The sequence below is a fragment of the Acyrthosiphon pisum genome, chromosome A1 (assembly GCF_005508785.2).
Source record: "Acyrthosiphon pisum isolate AL4f chromosome A1, pea_aphid_22Mar2018_4r6ur, whole genome shotgun sequence".
In the NCBI taxonomy this organism is placed as follows: domain Eukaryota; kingdom Metazoa; phylum Arthropoda; class Insecta; order Hemiptera; family Aphididae; genus Acyrthosiphon; species Acyrthosiphon pisum.
The window spans coordinates 149470058-149493219 of record NC_042494.1 but is presented as its reverse complement, the minus strand read 5'-3'; the positions used below and the strand labels follow the sequence as shown (position 1 = coordinate 149493219).

The 23162-nt window shown below is 29.1% G+C and overlaps 2 protein-coding genes across 3 annotated transcripts in view; one reads left to right on the top strand and one right to left on the bottom strand.

Annotated features, from left to right (window-relative positions):
- Positions 1–559: 559 nt before the first annotated feature.
- On the bottom strand, positions 560–13325 carry LOC100159547 (ectopic P granules protein 5 homolog). 2 transcript variants are annotated; one of them, XM_003244998.4, is made up of 37 exons: positions 13075–13325; positions 11256–11858; positions 10949–11101; positions 10537–10826; positions 9410–9566; positions 9185–9340; positions 8869–9092; positions 8619–8803; positions 8398–8555; positions 8198–8338; positions 7940–8112; positions 7713–7839; positions 7484–7651; positions 7206–7420; positions 6828–7149; positions 6524–6772; positions 6310–6464; positions 6092–6250; positions 5824–5947; positions 5579–5739; positions 5356–5505; positions 5120–5297; positions 4908–5053; positions 4650–4824; positions 4384–4581; positions 4193–4327; positions 3852–4121; positions 3610–3793; positions 2945–3130; positions 2681–2841; positions 2463–2606; positions 2224–2393; positions 1702–2147; positions 1431–1635; positions 1168–1356; positions 985–1110; positions 560–903 (listed from the first exon to the last, which is right to left on the bottom strand). In XM_003244998.4, the coding sequence occupies exons 1-37, from the start codon at positions 13129–13131 to the stop codon at positions 687–689; spliced, it is 7257 nt and encodes a 2418-aa protein (XP_003245046.1). In that variant the 5' UTR covers positions 13132–13325; the 3' UTR covers positions 560–686. The 2 variants fall into 2 exon arrangements, with proteins under 2 accessions (XP_003245046.1, XP_029344438.1); XM_029488578.1 differs by having other exon boundaries at positions 5120–5294.
- A 277-nt stretch (positions 13326–13602) lies between these two features.
- The window catches only part of LOC100167007 (decaprenyl-diphosphate synthase subunit 1), a 38573-nt gene continuing 29013 nt past the window's right edge, over positions 13603–23162 (top strand). Inside the window, exon 1 of the mRNA XM_008185600.3 lies at positions 13603–13942. Within this exon, the coding sequence (XP_008183822.1) occupies positions 13793–13942 (150 nt within the window). The 5' untranslated portion in view covers positions 13603–13792. The remainder of the gene's footprint in view (positions 13943–23162) is intronic.

Sequence of the window (23162 nt, the reverse complement as noted above, 5' to 3'; positions counted from 1 at the left end):
AGTCAGATTGTTGCATGCATTAGACGCCTCCAATAAAACCATAATCACTGACGAAAATGGACGATGTGTAATAGAAGATCATCAATAAAGAAATTGTATTTGTAGCGTTAGGTGATATGTAAGGTGTATGGCTTTTTTATATGCCACCAGAAAAAAAAATGGTCGAAAAAGGTATTTTCCACTGAAAAGAAAACTATAGTTCTTGGAAGCGCAACATCCTTTGATAATTCCGTCTGCCCCTCTCTGGTCACCATAGCCAGTGCATACACATCAATCTCTTCAAACTGAATCCTGCGAGTGGTAACTGGACTTGTTTTAGTTGCTACGGGTCCATCACCTCTAATTCAGAATTTGGCTTCTAAGATTTTATAACTTTGCAAAAGAACAAAATCAATTGAGATTCTAAATAATTTCTATCAAAAAAGAACAAACACAATAAACATCACCACTGATAAAATAGTTTTATAATAATAAATATATATTATGTATATATTATTCAAAAACGAAACAAAATATTTACTAATTAAACATATTTTAGAATAAACAGCATAAAATTATTAAAGTATAATGTAAATATTAACGACAAAAAAAATGGGTAGTCAGTAAAAATGAAAATAAATATTCAACATAGAGTATATCACAGACAACATGTATAAAAAAACAGATAACAAGCCAACTTGCTGTCATCAAATGGGGTCCAAACGGTATATAAAACTATCGGTGTATAAGCATTTAGCCAATTTAATTATGAATATTTCACCAGTTTTCATAGAACTCTGTGGTCCTTTAATCATTTTTAATGCCATGTCAATGGCTACGATTGAATCAGAAAACTGTCTATCTAGTTTTAAAGACTCTAAAAGGCTGATTGCTTTTAAACATTCTATAGATGTAGTAAAATCACTGTAACAAAACAAATTTAGATTAAATTATTTTATCTGTAATTTTATAATAAATTATATCAAATTATATCAAAGCTATTACCTGTCATTACACAAGAAACCACCAGGTGCATTGCTTTCTTGTCTTATATGTTGTTTACGACTGGATTTGTTTTCTGGTAACTGTGAGTGTATGAAAGCTACCAGAGCCCGACATATCACACGACATCTACAATTTTTAACTGTTAATAAAAATTATTCAAAATAAAAACACTGAGCAACATACTTTGGGGATATACTGGTCTGTTTTTGTAACCTGATGGCATCAAATAAACTCCAACTCTGTTTATGTTGGGCTAATTGTGCTGCTGAATTAGCGACTCGTAATAGATATTCAGCTGTTTGATCATCTTCAACAGTGCTTAACCGTAAGACTAAAGACCACAATAGTGGCAACTTGTTTTCAGTAATATTACTGCAAAAAATAAAAACAATAAATTTGATTAGACATTTTTGTTTAAATATTTTTTTGTATACAAAGCATCTCACTTAGGTTTCACAGATTCTAGACACTGTACAAGAGTATTCAGTATGTCAGGATATGCTGATCGATTTTGGGATTCTTTTAGAGCCAGAGTGTATAACGTTAGTAAATGACTGGAAGTCATTAGAACTTCGCCTAAACCTTGATAGTGAAGACGCACAGGCTGAACCAGCGATAACACTTTATCCCATTTAAAATCGTCTTCATTTCCTATTTCAAATAGTAAATAAATAAATATATCTTATATTTAATAGGCACTTGTTTTAATGAACTCACCAAGATGTTTAAACCATGATGTCAAGCAAACTTCAAGTATATCACCTTTATGTTGCTGATCGGTAACATGGGCCCAAGTAACCATCAAAAAACCTTGTAATACTGCACAGTCAGCTTTTCTTTGACTAATCCACTCTTGAATTGTTTGTAGCATGAGGGAAGATAGTATGGAACCTGTAGGTTGGTTAACTAACACCAACAACTCTAGGACCAATAGTTTAGCCTCTTCACCGTGTTTAGTGACCATTTCAGTTTCATCCAGTAAACGGTGAAAAGCACATTTAAGATTCTTGTAATGACCACCCAACACTGACCTGTACCGAGAAGCCAGCGATATAAACATCCTTACCATTGCACGAATAAATATTCGTCTTTTGTACATCATGGGTTCTGCATATGGAGCATTATGATCGACATTATTATAACCAGCTGCTGTTTTCAACAGGCTAGAAATTAAACGTTGTTATTGCAAATATTAAAATCCCAAATAATAAATTTAATATTATGAGGTACATGACTTACTCAAGTACAGCAGAATCTGTGCCACACCAATCTTCATTACTTAGTTGAAGCACAATCATTGGATCATATTTTGAAACAAACCAACTCAGAATGTTTTCATATGTTTCCCCATCAATTTGGTACCAAGCAAATTTTTGGGCTTCTAATAAAAGGGGTCTAATTTTTCCACCCTATAGAAAAAAAATTATACTTTAATATAATTCTATAATACAAATTTAATTGTTTAAACTCAGAAGTACTTTTCTCATATTAGGTTGATTAGATAGTTTTATAAATAGCGATAACAGTATGCGGAGATCAAGATTCGGAACATACGGCCAAGGTATTTCCAAAATTACATTTGCCAAAAAACATTGAGATTGGGGTAAAAATTGGTCCATGACCTGTTAAAAATTTTACATTAAACTATTAATTATTTTTATTTTATCTAAGCTAAATAAATAATATCAACAATCACCTTCATGATCAAATCTAAATCAACAGGTGTTGGTATAAATCTCTGCCAGGGTAACTTTTCAAGATTTGAGTGAATCGTCTCAAAAATGTAATCATTTGTCTGAATATGAGCAAACATTTTTATATACCATTGACAGACAAAACTTAGGACATTATCACATGCTAAAAATCGAAGAAAAAAATGGATTTCTCTTTTTAAAACACTAATAACATAATAGGTAAATGATAATTATTAATTAATAATTTTTAACAAAAGTATTCTCACCTGGCATGGTGTCTAGAACAAATTTAATACATTCCACTAGTGCATCAACCATTAAAGTAGATATTGAAGTATCAGTAGCCAACCACGGCAGTTTCAATGATCTTTGATCAGTATTCCAACCCTCATACCAAGGTTCCAACCACGGGCCAAACATGCTTATTAATGTTGGGCACAAAAACTCACATACTAAGACAGTAAAAATTCAAATTACCGTTTCAAAAATGAAATCTAAGGGATTTCTTTTTTAATAAACTTAAATTATTTTTCCATTTAATAGAATTTAAAATTTAAATAAATAAACTAGTATATTATATTTATGTCCACAACAACAGTGTACACTCTATCACTCAGATACTCATATTACTCAGTACCCTATACATATGTTTGAATTCTGATTGTGGAAATGAGACTAAACTATTGGATCAGAAATTCCTGACTTAGAATTTTTTAGTTTTTGTATTTTGTGCATGTGCAATAACTCACTTTTTCTGTGTATCCGGTTTTGTGGACAAGGTATATTAATTTATTTTAAAATGCCTTTTTAAATATATTGTAATAAATATTTAATTGATATAGATTTATAATTCAGTTATACATTTATAGTATACAAAAATATTGTAAAATAAATAGATTAATGAATGATTTTTTTTTAAATTAATACATACTTTTATTTGCTAACATGCCACGATAAGACTGTAATGTTCCTACAACTAGTGCATGCGTAACCATAGCATACAAGCCAACCAATGGTTCAATATATACATTGTATTTTGAATATAGCTCTCCCGTGGCAGATTTCAGTCTTTCGTTAGCAAAATGAGTAGTCAAAAGATGTAAAGTTTCTTGAAGCTGTATGTTGAAAGAAAACAAAGTTAAGCAGAACAAATTATAATAAGTCGAAACATACTTCTTGTGAACTTAGAGATCGTTGATCAGTTGCATAACGTCTAACTACGTCCCTTAGCTGATCTGTTGACATTCCTGGCAACAAAATTGTTCTCACAGAATTTGTATGTGTTGTAGGTACAGCTTGAGCCAAAATTGTATTGAGAATATTGAACCATACTTGACAATAAATGCGACCTTCTTTAGAATGATCTAAGAGTTTTAGTAATATTTCACCATAATGTTCAGGAAAATCATGATTCATTATTTCACATAGATGTTGACTAAAAATCTGTTAATAACAATTCAATATATCACCGGCTAGTTGAATAATTAAATAGCAAAAATGTTAAATTTACTAACTTCATGTAAAGACCATGTGTAATCTGACCGTGTTTGTTGTTTAACTAATATCAAAGCTCCTAAACAGTAATCCATTAATATTGACCTTTCTTGAAGTAAAGGCTGTTTGGTTGATAGACAAACAGATACATTGAACTATAAAACAATTTAAGGTTAATATTTTATTTCACTAAGTGTTACCTTGCTCTCACTTTAGAAAGTAAATTTAATGCAATAGGCTCATATTGAGCATTGCAATGGTCGACAATATTTTTGTAAGCTTGCATAAATGTATTTGTGGATGCACTAGATGGTGAAAATAAAGGAATCAATATATCAGATAGTTCAGGGTAGGTTAATGCAGTATTTTGTATACGTAAACATTCATTTTCATTATTCAGTATAAAAACCTAAAAAATATTAATTATATTGATTATTGAATTATGATATTTCAAATAATGATTAAAGTAATAAATACATTTCCAATAGATTGAAGCATAGTCAACATAAATTTTTCAATAAAAGGACAAGTTCTTAGAATTGCATATTCAGACATGAGTGTATAGAATAACCAAACACCTGATGATTGAATATCAGTAACTAATGCAATGTCCCCTATTTTTATCAATTCATTGTATTCATTGAATATTAACCTACAAGTTCAAACAAGTTAAACGACAAATTTTTTACGATATACTTTTTAAACAAAAATCTGGTCACAAAATTAAATATTTACTGAATAATTAGATCCATTGTAGTACATGCTGTTGTTAATGAACATGGCAATGAATTTTCCAAAATATCAGCAATTAATGTGTCCAATTCTGATCTGTTATTACAATTAATTTCAACTACATCTGCATTCAACTTGGCTTCTCGAATCTTTAAATAACATTTTACACTTTAAGTACGTTACTTTCTTTCTTTTTAGAACATTATGGTTGGTACTTGGAAAGTGATTTCAGCTGCTCCAGCACAACTACTCGTGCTACTTTTTTTTGTTTTATAATCACAAACTGCTTGAACTCTGGTAGTAGAATCCATTTGGACATAAACCATTTTCACACCATCTATGTACCGATTATCTAAATTTTCATGACAAACTGTTTGCATTCGATACACTCTACTGCAAAACAATATTAATTAACTTACAAAAAAAAACAGAAAATATGATTAACACCTACTTAATGAATTGTACGATTTGTTTAATATTTAATTGTACAATATTTAGCAAATGTTCTTTATGATACAACATATTAGTACATATTGTTTGGACATCTGACAGTCGTATCACAAAATCTGGGCTTTTAATAGGATCATCATAAGATTTCAATCTACAAGTATAAATTACATACATCAAACTTTGTCAATATTAGTAAATATTAAATAATAATTTTAATTTTCAACCTGTTGATAATTCTAGTGATAGGATCCTTTTCTAAAGGTAGTCTCCTATTAGATTGACTGTTGTTTAGAGTATTTTTGCCAAATAAGTCACACCAATTTTGTACACACTCAAGTTTATTTTCTTCAATTAATTTATGATTGATTAAGTCTGACAACCACTCCTATTAAACAAAAATTAAGTTAATATTTTTCAAGCAAAATTATTATATTAAATATAACCAATATCATAAATTTTATTTCATTACATGAGATCCATTAATAATATGTGTTAGGTCATTTGGTTCATACATTGAGTCCAATGAAGGTATGAATAAAGTAGATTCAAGAATCCGACAATCAGTTAACCATAGAGTACAAGCCTCATAAAATCTAAAATTTTGAATTATTATTTTTATTGGGCATTTATAAATTTAAATAATTTTTTAAAAATTAGAGTTTCTATAATCTGCACAGCATATCTCGACAGCATACTTATTTATTAGTTTTTACTTACAATAATAATAATGTGCATACCTCGATAAACGAAAATCAATTTCAGAATTGGGTTCAGTTTGAAGTTTAGTACGATGAAAATCAATGCACTCCTTAAGTTTATTACTAATTTTATTCAGATATGGTGAATTTACAAGACCTTCAAAAAATTTGCGACCAACACAGCCTAATTGTTGAGTTCTAAATAAAAGTGAAATATTAGATAATGTAACTAAAATTATTGGTAAAAAAAAATTTACCCTGGAACTCGTTGTAAATACAATCGAAAAAAGTTTTGCCAATATAAAGAAGTCATAGGATGACCAGGTGGCATTTCCAATCCGTACTGCATCCACCGGTATAAAGCTAAATGTCCAGATGTAAAATGAGGTACTTTTAATTCTGAACACACTCTCTAAGTACAAAAAACAATAGAATAAAATCATGATTATAATTTGTTTAATTTTGTTAAACCTTCAGTGCATCATCCACATTTGATTTTCCTTGTTGTGCATGTAATTTCATCAGTAAGTTTTTCCAAATATCATTTCTACCTTGGATACACCATTCTTCAGCTTCTAATGCCAATAAAGCATAATATGGACAATAATACAATACTACGGGATATTTGGGCAGTAAAAGTGGCCGTTTTTCTGGACTTTGAAACATAAAATTAAAAATTGACCCAATAGCCGTAACATTTTCTTTTGAACCACTCAATTGCTACAATATAAGTACAATTAATACAATGTTAGGGTTGCTCAACAATAACACTTACAGTTATCAAACATATAAGCAGCTCTCGAGCCCACTGTATCGATTGGGTTCGAAAAACATTTCTGAATACAGTATCCAACACATATACAAATAAATCCGAATCTGCTTCTCTCCATACAGTGCAAACTACTTTAGTCCAAAGGTCCATAACAGAATGAGGACTTATTAATCCATACCGTGCATAATTTGATATTTGATATTGAATCATATTAGTAAATTGTAAAGTGATTTCAGACGGCCCTTGAACACTCAATAAATTCATAGCACGTTTTGTGGTACTATTCCTATTATCTGCCATAATGCCTGCCACAATTGTAATAAACCTATAAAATAAAAAATCACTATTAAATTTGATATTTTTAAATGAAAATATCATTACTTTTTGGATTCTAGTAGGCAATCTGTATTTTCAAAAAAAAATGGAACTATCTTATTCAGACAAGCTATAGTAGCTGTATAGTGTCTGTATTGTAATAATCTATAACAATAATCTAAACCCTTGTTTAGTATAACTGGAACACAATGACCGGCTGTGGTTACGTGTACAGCAGTGTATAAAGCGATTGGGTCATCATGACGCAAATATTTTGTGTCCTAAAATTGCACGAAAAACATTATTTGGGAATTCTTTTTAAATATATTTAACTATTAACTTACATTATTATCAGTATCAATATCTATCACAGAAAGTAAATAATGACTCAAGTCTTGTAATGAGCCACGTACTATAGTGTCTGGTAGGTCCATTAAGTGGAGTTTTAATGTATATAGTACTTTCCATGTCCATACTCGAAAAGCTTGTTCGTTTGATTTAATTTGTACCAACTAAAATAGTATTAGTTATCTTTTTTGACATTAAAGTTATTAATAAATTTATAAAAATTACTTGTTTTATACTGTGAACTAAATATTGAGTTGAAGTTTCATCTACAGTGATGGGAGCATGTTGTACAACAGCTTTGACAATAATAATTGCTATACGGCAGTGCATATCTTTAGTCAGCATAAAACCACTGCATTGCATTGCATTGAAAAAAATAAATAAAAATAATGTTCAAAAATATTCTATAAATTGAAACATTTAGTAGCTTAACATTAAAAGAAAATTCATACTTAATATCATTCTCATTGCATCCCGAAAATATCTTTGCAAGTATATGGCGACTTAAAGAATTTTCTGTAGATGTAATTGGATGATTGAGTATCAAATGTTCCAAGTAAGATAAGTCATCCATAGTTATATTCCAATTTGGTAATTGAAGAGTTTTAAAAAGATACATAGAACCCTTAACAATATAAAATACATTTAATTTTATTCAGCCTGATCAATTAATATTATTGGTATAACAATTACATTTCTAGCATACATACCGAGCCAACTTCATCAAAATGATGTTTAAGTACGCACATGATTTCAGAAATAAGAAATGGATGTTTATCAGATAAATGTGTAATTAAAGTTCTACAAGTTTTACGGCATTGTTCTTTAGTTGCTTTACTCACAAACCCTATCTATTAATAAAAATAATAAATTATACATAACAGCTCTAAAGTAAAATTATTGTCCTTACTTTAAATAAACAAATAGTCACTGATTTTATAAAGTCTATATCATTAATGTATCTACTTAAGGCCATATTACTAATGGACGTTAATAAATAGTAACATTCATCGTCAGAAGTATTTATAATGCATTCTGAGAGTTCCTCTAATGAACACTCGTAGAAATCTATAAATAAGATAAAAACTATTAAGGAAAAATATATATTTAAAAATTGTTATTTTAATGAACCTGATTTAATGTGTAGTACATATTGGAAGAGATTTACTACCATTTGAGAAGATACTTGTCCAAAAGGCAACATCACTAAATACTGCCAAGTAGTTCTATCAACATTATTGTACAAACAACTAACGGCACGGAACAAGAATGCATCATATTCTGTTTGTATTCTAGCAGACACAAACTTATGATTTCTAAATTCAATGATATTATGTTAATAAATAAAATAATTTATAATAATATATATTATAGAACTTACTTATATTCTTCTAATACATCAGTAACATAGTTTACAGTATCCTGAAGTAGATGTCCAAGTCGTTTTGAAAACTGTTTATATTCGGTACTTTTAGAATAGTAAGTCTCCAAACCTGATTTAAATAATTTAACCAAAACGCTGCCAACAGCAATTAGTCTTAATAGGTCTTGTTCATTCCACAAGTTTATACGTACAACATTTTCATTTTCAGAAAACATAATCATCTGTTATAAAATTAAATGTATTATTTTTATTGAAACTTTTGATTATAAGTAATACTTAATATTATGTATTATGAAGAAAATTGATTAAATACTTTTTTAAAGAGTACTGAAAATGGCATTTGATTGAGAAAAGCAATAATATCACTCTCACGAAGTGTTTGTTGAGAACTTCCTGAACTATCTTCTTCTCCTTCGCTGTCTACCACTACCCATATAGATTCATTTGTATCTTCTTCACTTTTATAAATCTGAAAAAAGTAATATAAATATTAAATATATGTGCATATAAAATTAATAAAACAGGTATTGTTTCTTACTTGTTCTAAAAACTTTTCTCGAGCTTGGACTGGCAGTAAGATAATAGCCAATGATGTAATCATGTAATCTAAATGAAAGTTATCATCTTGATGGTTTAAATCTATCAAAGGTATTTGGATAAAAGATTTAGCCCATTTCCCAACACCTGTTTGACATCTGGATCATAAAATAAAATAAATTATTTTTCTGCGAATGAGAAGAATACAGTCTACCGATGAGTGAAGTGAAATACATATATTATAAAATATGTTGTCATGGAAAAAAATTCTATTATTTTATACTGTCATTAAAAATCAGGTGATCCTTTCACTGTAGAAAATAACTGACCGATCTCAATTTTACTATGTTTGGGGAAAATGGTTCAATTAATTGTCTAAAACTGCATTAGATACTACTGCAATAGACTCAATCATAAAATTATCACGGATTTCGGTAGGGTAAATTTTCTATAGTTAAAGATCTTGGGATAAACAACTCTTCAATATTCTCTTTTCAACACCACTTAATCTTAACCTTAAATAGAATATTGAAAATCCTAGAATTCATTAAACATAACAACAGAAGTTTCAAATCAGGTCATTGACTCCATACTTTGTAATTTTCACTTGTTAAACCTCTCCTCAAATAAGGTATGGTTGATTGGCTTCCTTTCCTTGTGAAAGACTAACTCCGCCTAAACACATTTAAAATTCAGGTTTTTACTTATGCTTTTAACACTCTCAATACTCCCGTCACCCACATGCAAACTCAATGCTCGAGACGCTTCTGAGTTGACCAACAGTTTCCGCGGATCCACAATTTCATTAAATCCCTTTCAAATGGGTCTCTGGCTGCAAGAGATCTTCTCAAAAGAGCCTCTAGTTCTAACCGCAACCAGATTTCATTCTACATCCCCAGTCATATCACCTTGTAAACAATTACTACCCCTTCACCACATGCTCAGGACATATTATACTCCCAGTTACCCGTATTTTCAAATTTATATTATATTCACAATGTATTGTAAGATTTAGATTTATATTGTATTTGTATGTCTTTTGTAACTGTTTGGTGTTTATATTATAAATTATTATTTAAATATATTTGCTTATAAAAACATTAAACAATTTTAGTTAAATCTGATTACCTTAAAATGTGGTTCATTATAAAGAAATGATCTTTCCATGAAGCAACTCGAAGTAAAACACCAATTATTTTGACCAACAATTTTTTTGTTTCATTAATAAAAACTTTGTCATTAATTATTTTTCTTTGGTATAAAAATAATATTGAAATGGAAGACTTGAGATCATTGATAGGTGACTGAAGATTTTTTCCTTGTAGATTTCTTACATCGGAGTTAAGAAAGAGTCCCACAGGAGTATCCGCAGACAAAGTAGAAAAAGGTTGACATAATACATGTAAATAATAGTCAATCTAAAAGAGAAATAATATACTTTTTACTTTTTGTGGTTTTTAATTGATGAATATAATACTAACATAGTGTCATTATAAGTACTATGAAAAAGTAAAAATATAATATTAATAATCTCTCAAACCTTCTCTTTGATCATTTGACAATCATATAAGGCACAATAATAGTTATTGACTAAAGTTCGTAACTGTTTGAGAGATACCACTAAATTGTCTAAAGCTACTTGGTTGAATCTAGATATATCGTATTTCTTAGTAGCCGATACTGGATTCCCATCCTGAAATAACAATAATTAAAATTAATAAATTATTATAAAAGTAGATATTATTGTACTAAAACCCTTTTGGATGAAATATATTTGTGTATATCATGATAATTGATAACATTAAAATTAACTTATCCAAATAAAACAGTTTTTTAATAATATTTACTTGGCATTCACCGTACTGTGTATATGTGGCTGGTTCTAATGCCCAGATATGTTTCTCATGTGTAACATATGAATATTTTGATTCTTTAATTTCTTGTTTTGTACTTTCAAGTTTAAGTCTTGCATGTAAATAATCTTGAAGTAATGTGTAAAGTGGATGTTCACAAATTTGAAAATATTTTAATTCTGTATGATTAAATTCTTCAATATACTCTTGTAATCCAAATAATAATTTATTTTGATAATATTCTGCCAGTTGTTCATCATTAAATGGAGTTAAAGATTCAAAAGGTGTCTCATTAACTGGTGAACTACATAATTCATTGTATATTGGAGCACAAGGATTTGGTAATGAACCTACAGAACAAGGAATTGAAATTGGTAGTATAGATGATGGATTTTTAACAGTAGATTCTTCAATGTTCTCTGTATCAGATGTCTTAGTAGTGTCACTATTTAAATAACTGATACTATCATTTACTTCTTTTGAATGTTCTGTACTTAAAAAAATATCATTAAATGCTTCGTGGAGAGCATTTTCAACATCATCTACTGCAGAAGAATTCAGTACATTGTCTATAGGCTCAGGTTCTTCAACATGTATCTGCAACCAAAAAAAATTGTTAGTTACAAATATCCATATAAGATAACATGATTTATTACAAGTTTGTCACTTTTCAAATATTTTATGAATTAAGTTTGAAAATAAATAATTTATTTTGTTGAACAAAAAAATAGAATTATCAACATGATGGTATTAGTAGACTGAGCATGGACATGTTTAGAACAATTTTGAAAATTTTATTAAATGTAATTGTTGGCAAGTTCCTTAAATTAAATCAGATTCTGTACGACGTACAAATTTAAAAATTGTTTTGACTTAATTTAAATTTGCAGGTTATTTCCAGAGTGGCCAGCCACATTAATATATCATAGAGACTGAAATATGTTACAGTACTCACATCCTAATACAAATTAGGTTATAAATTGTTAATATTATAATCATTTTAGGATCAAATATTAAAATAGAATAATAATAGATACTGTGTTGTTATTTTTTTTAAATTTTTTTTCATATTTAAATGAATTAAATTCAATATAGAATCATAAAATAATTGGGTATAATTTCAAAAGTACCTAAATAAAAAAATATTTAATAGTTGATATAAAACATTCTCATTAATTAAATTTCATTATTGATAATTGTCAATACAAATTAATGGTGTATTATTGTGATGTATTGTGATGTATTATTATATGAATATTCAAACATTCTATTCAATAATTAACTCAACATTACACATTTACAATCAATAATATTATCATACTGTTCGTATATATCATATTCTACATAATACAAACAGAACTAAAATTTGTTGAACAAATATCAATAGGATACAAAAGTACAAAACAAAATGTTCATAAGTTAATAATCAATTGATATAGAGACACACAAGGTACTTATATTGTATTGAAGGCAGTTCAGATTATTTTCATTTGAAAAGTCCAAGTGGTAAACATGAATATTAAGTTACCTACTGTAACAAAACGAGAATGTATAATATCCACACATTACATAACGAGTCCATAACAGGGGAGTGTATATACAATAGGATCAAACGACCTTGATAGAAAACTGAATGAACCGAAAAACTGTGAGCGAAGTACAACTCAAATAGAGAAAAATACGATCGCCTTTTTTTTCAACATTTTAAACTGTTGTTTGGCATAGAGAAATTGATAGCTATATACAAATACAAAGGTGTCCTAGTTCTGATTTTGTTTCGGAAATAACACCGTTATGCGGATGTCGTACATACTTGAGACGGATGTTTGGTCTCAGACGGAGCTCGAGTTTTTGGCCTTTGTCGTTCCATACCGACGAAATCAAATCATACTTTCTCAAGCGTTGAACGTTCGACGGACAACGGCGAACGCAGATCGTAAACAATTACGGACACCTAACGGTCGACGACAAGCACGGTACAAGACTATTGTTGACAATCGTGCAAACAAGCAAATTGCGACTTTAACAATATTATTTTGTCTTCGTTTTTATCGTTGTTATTATTTTTTTAATCATGTTTGTTTAGTTTTATTGGTTTTATCACTTGTCGGTGACAACAATAACAATAAACTCAGCTGTTACAGTGCGAGCGGCCATCAGACGTAATTAAAATCAGCTGAGATGCAGCTGCAGGCTGCTGGAACGACGGGACAACCTGCGGCTGCCGGTCACTGGCGGTCAGCTGCCGCGCCGTCGCGTTGGCACTCATGTTCGTTATCACAGTCGCCCGCGAACGATACACAGCTGCTGCTGCAGGTTCGTGATAACGGGTCGGTTGGACGTTTGGTAGGAAAAAGGTGGCGATAGGTACCACCGCGAACGGCCCGCGGAGATTCCCCGACGTGCAGCACGATTGTTCCGTTATGAGTGGCGGCCACAGTCGCCGGTCGATCAGTGTCCGTGTGTAGGGCTGACCAACAAGTCGCTGCGGTTCGGTCGCCGATGTTGTTGAACACGTCCAGTACAGTGCTATGGCTTCGCGTATAACGTCCGGTGCTCGGTTGTGCGTTCGCACCAGTATCGACAAACTCGTGTGCAATTTGTCCAGAAGCCGTCACCACAATGCGGTGGATACGGCTGCCGTCCGTCGGGGCTCGGACAGGATTCTACAATGTTACCAGGTCAGTACCTACAACTGAGTTGAGCGCTTATCATCAGAAGGGGCGGGTTCGGTCCGCAGATTTCCAAAGTCGTAGTCCAGTGTTGTTATTATTTTTTCACATCCTCGGGGGACCTTCATCCAAGGTCCTTTCAATGACTTTTTACGGGACGGGGATTTTTTTTTTTTGGCAATGTTCCCTGTGACAAGCTGATGTCTTATAGGGCCTATGCCAATATAATTTGCAAGTACAATAATATACACACAAACGCCACAATTGTACAACCATTTCTACTCTTAGCCTAGGTAGACTTTTGAACCCACAACTAGGCAGCGACCAGTAGCTCCTATACTCCCGAGTCTTAAAGTATACATTTTATACCTTTTTTTTGCTGAAATGTGAGATAAAAATGTTGATTTGAATTATGAATAAAAATTTAAGTTCAATTTTGTCAAAACTGTAATATCTTGATAATATCCATTCAGTCACATTAGTGTCTGCATAAGTGCTTAACATACTGCCTACAACAACAACTCAACTTATTATGTTTAAATATTAGTATATCAATCTAACTTTGAAAATAAATTAAATTAATCCACTATTTATACCTATTAAATTTAAATTAGTTTATTAAAATTTGAATTTTTTTTTTTATTAATTTTCATAACCTATCATGAGATAACCTATAGCATAATAATTAATCTACTATAATAGCAATATAATTATTACGTACCTATATTTGTAATTTAATTTCTTTACATCAATTTTCTTGTTATTCGTTTATAAGGACATAAAGCTTAACATTGATAAACAACTGCGAAGATTAATTTTAATATTTTCTAATGTTTACAAATCTTTCATTATGTATAGTGTAGTGTATATATTTCATATTATATTGTTACGAACAGTGTCTTTGATTTCTGTATAATGTTTCATTTATATAATTATATCAAATTTTATGATTTTATACTTTATACAACGTATTTCTTCCTTAGTGAATTGAGTGAATGTATCCCAAAGAAATCCCAAAAAACCGACCTCATTTTCATAATTAAATTTATTTTTCTGTTTGTGTATAACAAATCATCCACCATCTAGTAATCTAATTAGATAGCTAAATTATATACCTAATTTGTTAAATGTCTTAAAAAAAGAATAAAGTTTTGATTTATGAAAATATAGGTACATAGATGATAGATAGATAATATAATATATAAGCGGATATCTACATATTAAATCGAGAATTAAATAGATGATTTGAACTCATATTATGTAGGTCTTGCAGTAATGTGAAAATAGGATGTGCGCGGAATATATACATATTTATCTCGTTTTTACGTATATATGATTTACTATTTATATTTATTGCGTATACACTCTACTACCTTCTTAGATGTATACGTAAATACATATATTATATATATGTATGTACAATGTAGGTATGTGCAGTCATTTTTAGTAATGATTATTTTGTTACCAAAAAAAATGTAACATGTTACCCATCTCATCGTCAATTAAGCATACGAATTATATTATAAATGTAACTCGGACTACGTCTAAATAAATTTTAATAACTTAAAGTACATACCTTTTAACTCGCCTTTTTATTACGCTAAATTTTTACTTTTTGTATGTACCAAGTATGCATGTATGTATGTATTGTATCTATTTAGATAATTACAAATTTAATTTACTACATATTTTGAAAATTTGCCATAATATACTTAAATTTAATATACCGCAACTGTTATTTACATTGCGACACATTTGTTAATAATTAATATTACAATTGTAGACTCTTTACTACGTACGGAAACCGAAAATTCCTTTTAAGAAACTCTTATAAGTACCATTTCTTATGCTTGTTTAATTAATAATATTGTCGTACCTACCTGCAAGTTTTATATGCGCCAAGCATATTATTATGTTATCGGGACATACCGTTTTATGTTTTTACTCATACGTAATAGAAATTGTCGTTGTCTATGTATACCGTTTATATTCGTTTGGTCCGTCAAACGGCGATTGAGCTCGCCGATCGTACTAATCACTAAACGCGGCGCATTGACGTTGATCGACAATTATATATTTTTATCTGATGATTGATTGCGTTACAATTTATCGCGCATAATTATTGTTTCAAATGTGATTTACTGAAAATAATAAAAACATTATAGATATATTATCTTGGTGTGTGTAAATTAAGTAAATTTGGCACCGTGGTATCATAATAGTAATGTATAAATACCTACAAAATTATTTTTTGCCGGGCGGGGGAGGGGAATGTTTGAACTTGGATAATATACGCCGCCGCCGACCCACTGTCCGACTTGTCCGATTCAGCACAATGTGGTAGCGTGTTTATGCGATTCGTCCTTGTGACGTTTTACCCGCGTTATCGTCGTCATGCAATTTTCGCGTTCGCGCATGTGTATGTATAATTGGCGACAGTATGTATAGGTGAATCGCCATAATAACGAACCAGTTGTGCGCAACACGGTACTGGCCTACTAAGAAAATAAATCGATAATAAATAGAAAAGAAAAAGAAAAAAATAACGTATACCTATATAGCTGCCGCCGAGACCGTTAATCAAGTTCGACAACCTGGTATAGCCCGCGTTCGGTCTTTCACACACTCTCTCTGTCTTTTTCGTCTCTCTCATTCGCTAGCATGTAGTTACCGCCACCTCGTCGAATCGCCAGACCATGTCCGAATAAGACCTGTGAATTCTAACACTTCGACAGTTCGACCCCACCCACCATTCACCCTTAAAAACTAAAAAGCGTGATTTTTAAAGTTGATATAGCCATATGGGTTACTACAATGTCTGCGTACATAGTTTAGTGTTATTTAATCAAAATCCTTATAAGCTCAACACTAAATATAGTGTACATATTATACACATAAGAATATGATCTTATTAAACTTACGACAGCGGTTATTACAGAAATTACCGGTAAATAGACGAGATATTTTTTACGTATTTTTATTACGTTACAATTATTGATTTTAGACTGTTAAAAGAAGTGACTTAGGAGGACGCAACTCGGGCATTTGTTGTCTCCGTCTTACAAACGTACAACATGGAAAATAATTGTACGGTCACAATTATAAATTTTACTGTGTAATTTCTAAAATTAGTGTGAATTTTCCTCTTAAAAAAATTAAAGGTAAGAATGTTATCTAGGTTCTACGGCATCTCGGAGGATTTTATTAATATTATTATTTTTAAGGAATTTATGCTCATTTTAAAATTTACAAACAATTTACAGTATAAAAATTATCATAACTTGCTTCTTAATAAAAATATCAATAAAAGCCTACGAGATGCCCTAAATTTTACCTTTAGATTTTAAAAGAGGTAAATTCACTCTAATTTTAGAAATTACTGAGTAAAATGTATTATGTGAACGTATAATTTGTCATGTTGTACGTTTGTAAGCCAGAGACAACAAAATATGCCCATGTGGCGTCCTCTTAATAAAAAACCTATTACCTATCTATGCAATATTGTGTTATAATATGACTCATATATTAAAGTTTAAAAGATTAATAACAATAGATTAATCTATTAATCGTTATTTACTTGAAACTTTCTATACCTACTAAGTTGTATAAGATTTATCACATAAGAGTTTTAAATCTGTACCTGCCTATGTCCTAAATTGTATAATAGGCTAGTATGTTTATATTTAAAAATAGGTATTTCATTATATATTATCTGACGCCCCTATTATTAGGTATTTATTTATATTTTAATATTTGCCATTTAGTATTTAAAAAATATTTACTCATTAATAAAATGTAAATTTACGGTTTCAAGATTAAATTTCGCCTCGAATTTCGCCTAAATAAACTATTATAAATCATAAGGAATTCAAATAATAACGGATTAATATCTATAATTCACCATTAGCATTTGCAATATTAATTTTATTATACACACCTTGTCGTTTGATTTTGTTATAATAAATAAAAGGACCCACCCAATTCACGAAATAAGCAAAATTGAAAATATTACTAACTTATTTATGGAAAAACGTGCACAATGTACATTGATAATTTTTCAACTTCAGTTTACATGTAAATACACCAATATAATAATATGTATAGAGATTTATTTAAGTTAGATATAAATAAAGTTTAAATTAAATTGTAAACTTAAGCACTTAAACACTTTAATAATTGAGCACTTAAGAGGACGTGATACCCGTATGCGTTGTCTCCGTCTTACAAATGTACAACATAGCAAAAAACTATTTTGTGCGGGGTAGAACCACTTCCTTCGTATTTATAGTAGAATTACCAAAATTCCACAACGCAAAGCGAACAACTCTATCTGTGTCGTAGCGTTTTTATTTTTTTTAAAGCATTTACCAATAATTTTTAATAATCAAATGAAAAAAAAAAATCCTAATGTTCTCAAACCGATAACATTAATTTTATTTATGTTATCCAAATAATAAAAACGCTACGACACAGATAAAGTTGTTCCCTATACGTTGTGAAATTTTGATAATACTACTAAAAATACAGAGAAAGTGGTCCTATCCCGCGCAATACAGTTTTTTGCTATGCTGTACATTTGTAAGACAGAGACGTCCTCTTAATATTTATAACTGTTAACTTAATAATATGGTTAAATATAAGCTATAAGTTTTCCTTCTACACACAAAAAAGTTAAATTTTTTATTGAATTGTGGATAAAGTAGAATTCTTATCACTAATATAAATTAAAAATGTATCTTATAATAAGTATTTTATAGTTTAAAGAAGTCATCAAATAGGTCATCAAAAATCTTATTACCAACTTCAACTATATTTTTAAATATTAAATATCTTTAGAAAGTGATAGGTACCTAAATTAATTTGTTCATATATTGTATGTAATTGTATATATTTTTAACCATAAATTAATCAATTTTTAAATTTTGGTATGCCTTCAAGGTAATCATATTAAGTAACTCCTTTTACAGTAATTAAACAATCAAAATGTAGTTTATGTTAATGTAAAAGTTTGCAGAATCAATTTAATTATTATAATATAATTTACCATAATAATCATAAGAGTACACAATTATTTTTCGATAATATTATATATTTAAAACGTGGAACTCTGGAACTTAAATACTATTTTCTAAGTTATAATATGACTCCTTCAGTGTTAAGTGTACCTATTGTGACCTTGTGACTTTACCTATGCAAGAATAGGTGTTTCCTTTTGGTCGCGTGGTTTGAGTGAAAGCGCAAGTGAAACACGTGCAAACCAGTCCAGGATGTCTGCTGCCGTGGTGTTCAGCACGTAGACTATACCTGACTACTAGACTACTATCCTGTATAGCACAATCGTTTTTTTTCTTGTTTAAGTTCAGGACCAATTTTTCTATAGGTATCGAATTCGGAACTCTTTAATGTATTTAGGGTATTTACCCTGATTTTAGTTGTTCCTTAAAAAATGACTACCTAGGTAATTAAAACAAAAACCGATTGTTTTCATAAAAAGATACTTATCTAGGAATGTAAGCTTAAGTGCTCAGATAGGTTAATTTTGTTTCCAAACCAAGTAATCGCCTAATTGTTCTGATATATGTATAGTGAAAGCCGTGATTCTCTTGCTCATATATGATTTTCATGGGTGGTTTGCTTTTAAAATTTACGCCATCCATTCCATTCTAAATAATACTCGTCAAAAATAATTAAATGTATTTAAAATGAGTATTGTTTGCTCAACATACTTCTATAACATATTATAAAAAGCGTGTGCTAAATTCCAGAATTCCTTAAATAACCTACCTATTTACTATTTGTTAAGATGACAATTATTGGTTTAAGATTTTAATAACAATTTTAAAATAAGTATGACATTAAATTATGAAATTATCAACAATAGTATTTATTGGTAGGTTGTAAGTAATAACACGAGATAAATAGATATCATAATATAAGCGTGCTTAGATAACTTATGGAAACGATATATTTTGTTATATTTTCCCCATAATTAGCATTATAAGGGTGTAAATATTTATTGCAAATAGCATAGTAAATTTAATTTTAACTGTCTTAAAGTTCTTATTTTAACGATTACTTTTGTCACTTTCGAATTTTAAACTGAAAACTTTCACATTGGGGTGCATAGAAAGTGTCTAAATCAATATTTTATTTTATTATTGTACCTACTTTGTGGAATTAATTTGCTGCTACTGTATATAAATAAAACATTAATGTAAAGCAAGTATCTGATGAAAAGCATACTCTTTGAGCATGCTAAGTTGCAATGTACGTAATATATGAGTGAACGTCTAAAACAATAAAATATTTGACCTGCAACTATTAGTGTTTAATTAGTTCAAATTAACAAAATGGTCAACATATTCTATTAATATATTACTTAATGGGTATGAATACTATACTGACTGTTGTTATAGCTTGAGAAAATGTTTAAAATCTAGTAGTTGTTCAAAATACTAAATTAATCTAACCAATTAAATACCTAATGCTAAATCAATGCTATTTTAAACGAATAATGTTTACAAATTACAATATTAACAAACTATCTTAGTAACCAATATCTAAAATTAACTGTTTCCAAAATATTTTTAATTTTTTAATACCCGAGACTATTAAATCGTGGTAAGTAGGAAGCAATTTGTAATATGTTTCTATTAGATACAGTTAATATATTAGCTTAAATATGACTATATACCGATGTAAAATATATTGACTACTTATAATATTCCAGATAGTGTTATTATATTATTATTATTAAAAAATAAAAAATATTAACTTACCTAATTGATAGAACTATAAAAAAACATCTTAAAATTATAAATATCTCATTAATTATTATTGTATACATCTCTGTGGCAGTTTGAAATAAATATTCACATAGGTGTATCACAGATAATATACAAATTAAAAAATTATAAAATAAGTGCAAAGTATACATACATTTATTATATCTAGCATTTTTCTGATAGTGTCTTTACATTAGTAAAATATTTATCCTGATATATTTTAATTCATTCGTGGATTACCTACGTTTGTCTGATATAATATTCTTGAATCTAGTGGTCACAAACAGAATGATCTGTTTTAAATCGTGTCGCTTGTGAATCTGATAGGTACCTACATTTCATTACATTATAGGTAATTATTTATTATTCTATCTTTGGCATTAGCAGTATTTATATAAAATACCAAACAATTATCTTAAATACCACTCACAAAAGAATAAATATTGGCAAAGAGTTAAGAATGTATGTTCAATACAATTTGCCGAACACATTTTACTTTTTTGTTGTCATACAAATTAATAATAGACAAATTTGGTATAATATTAAGTAAAATAATACTCGTATCTATATGTTTGATATGTTTTGTATGTCTTATATGATAATTATAAATTATTACACATTGGTCAGGTAGTCATTACACTTTTTGTAACATCTTCACTATGTATATAATATATATACATAGCTTTTCCGTGATTTAATTTGTTCGACTCGACAAATAGGGTTAAGGTGTCTACTGTCTATAGTATCTATATATATATATATATATAGCTAGTATATATACTTCCATTTGTTAATAGCATATATCCTTGTTTATTTCCTTTCCCTCAACTCTTCTACTTTTATTCAATAAGCAAGCGTGTACAAACTCACACGAGAACGCTCAGGAATGTGTCGTGTCGTCCATTGCGTACACAGTATCCAAATTGAGGCCAATCGAAAATAATATTGACTGCGTTTCTTTCTGTCGTTTCTTGCTTCAATTCGCTGTTCATATGAGTTTTCGAATGCATATCGTATGATGAAAATAACATATCCATGTATTTTCTTGCATTAGAACGTACAAATGTAACCAGAATTATAATACAATTTTTTTTTGACATTAAAAATTAAATTACTAGATTCTAAAAATTCTATATACAACGAAAAATATACATAGTATCGTCTATAAAAAAAATATGTGGACTATCAGTTATGTTTATAAGTTGGAATGCTTAACTAAAAATTTACCTAATTTGAGCTGTGTTTGTTTAAAAATTTGTACGGATATCTTCTAAATTATACCATCTTTGATTCATTACCTATGTGAAATAAACAATAATTATGTTTAAAAAAAAATTTAGAATAAACTGTATATGATGTATGATATCATTAACTGCAGTTTATTGTTTTATAAATGATCGTTAGCTATAACTCGTAAAATTAACAATAGTCTTGCACGAAACCTCAGGTTAGATTTAATTAACCTCGGTCATATTTTTAAACAAACATCATAGCATTATAAAATGTATTGACTTCTAATTATTAATTGGCGGGGATTTGCTTTGAAATTCCATCGTACGCTGATTGCAATTATTATTATCTCAGTTGTATATGAATTCATATAGAACTGCTGCAGCTTTCACATTGGAACGATGACAAATATATTACTGATTTAAAAAAAAAAAAATTACGAAACACGACAAGAAACTTCCGGTTCATCCGGTAATATATAATTGTTTAATTATTAAATCTATAAAATATCTTATAAAAAGTAAATTTTATACATTTCCATGGGTACATGTTTATGTATAGTTTATTTGTGCGTAATATTGAACTTGTTTAGCTTTATTCAGCTTGAAATAATAATTTTCAACCAACCTATATTGTATGACTGAAAAATATTCAATAATATAAAAAAAAAAATGTAATTATTATAATATTTTTGATAATACTTTGTCTTGATATATTTAAAAAGTACTCATAAATTCAAGGCCAGGCATTAAAGAGTTAAAAAGTTAAAGTTAAGTTAAAAAGTTAATTTAACTTAAACTAACTTAACTAGTTAAGTTAACTTTTGGATTTTCATTAACTTAACTATTAACTTACTAAATTTCTTTTTTAATTAACGTGAAATTAACGAGTTAATTTTTCATTTTAAGAAGTAATTTAATTTAATTTATTTTATTTTTAATTTTATTATATTTTACTATTTCAGTCTATTTCGTTTTTATATCAAAAAATTGTTTACTGTAAATTGTTTAAAGTTAAAAATGTATATCAATCGAATCTAATATATATGGAAATACCGAATATAGTATAAACACTATAGTCTATAATTTAGTTTTGGATTGGAAAAAAATTATGTACGCTAGCGTTGTATAAACAAATTAACTTTATTTTAACTTAACTGAGTTAACCTATAGTTAAATTAACTTTTAACTTTAAACTTTTTGTTATTAGTGCAT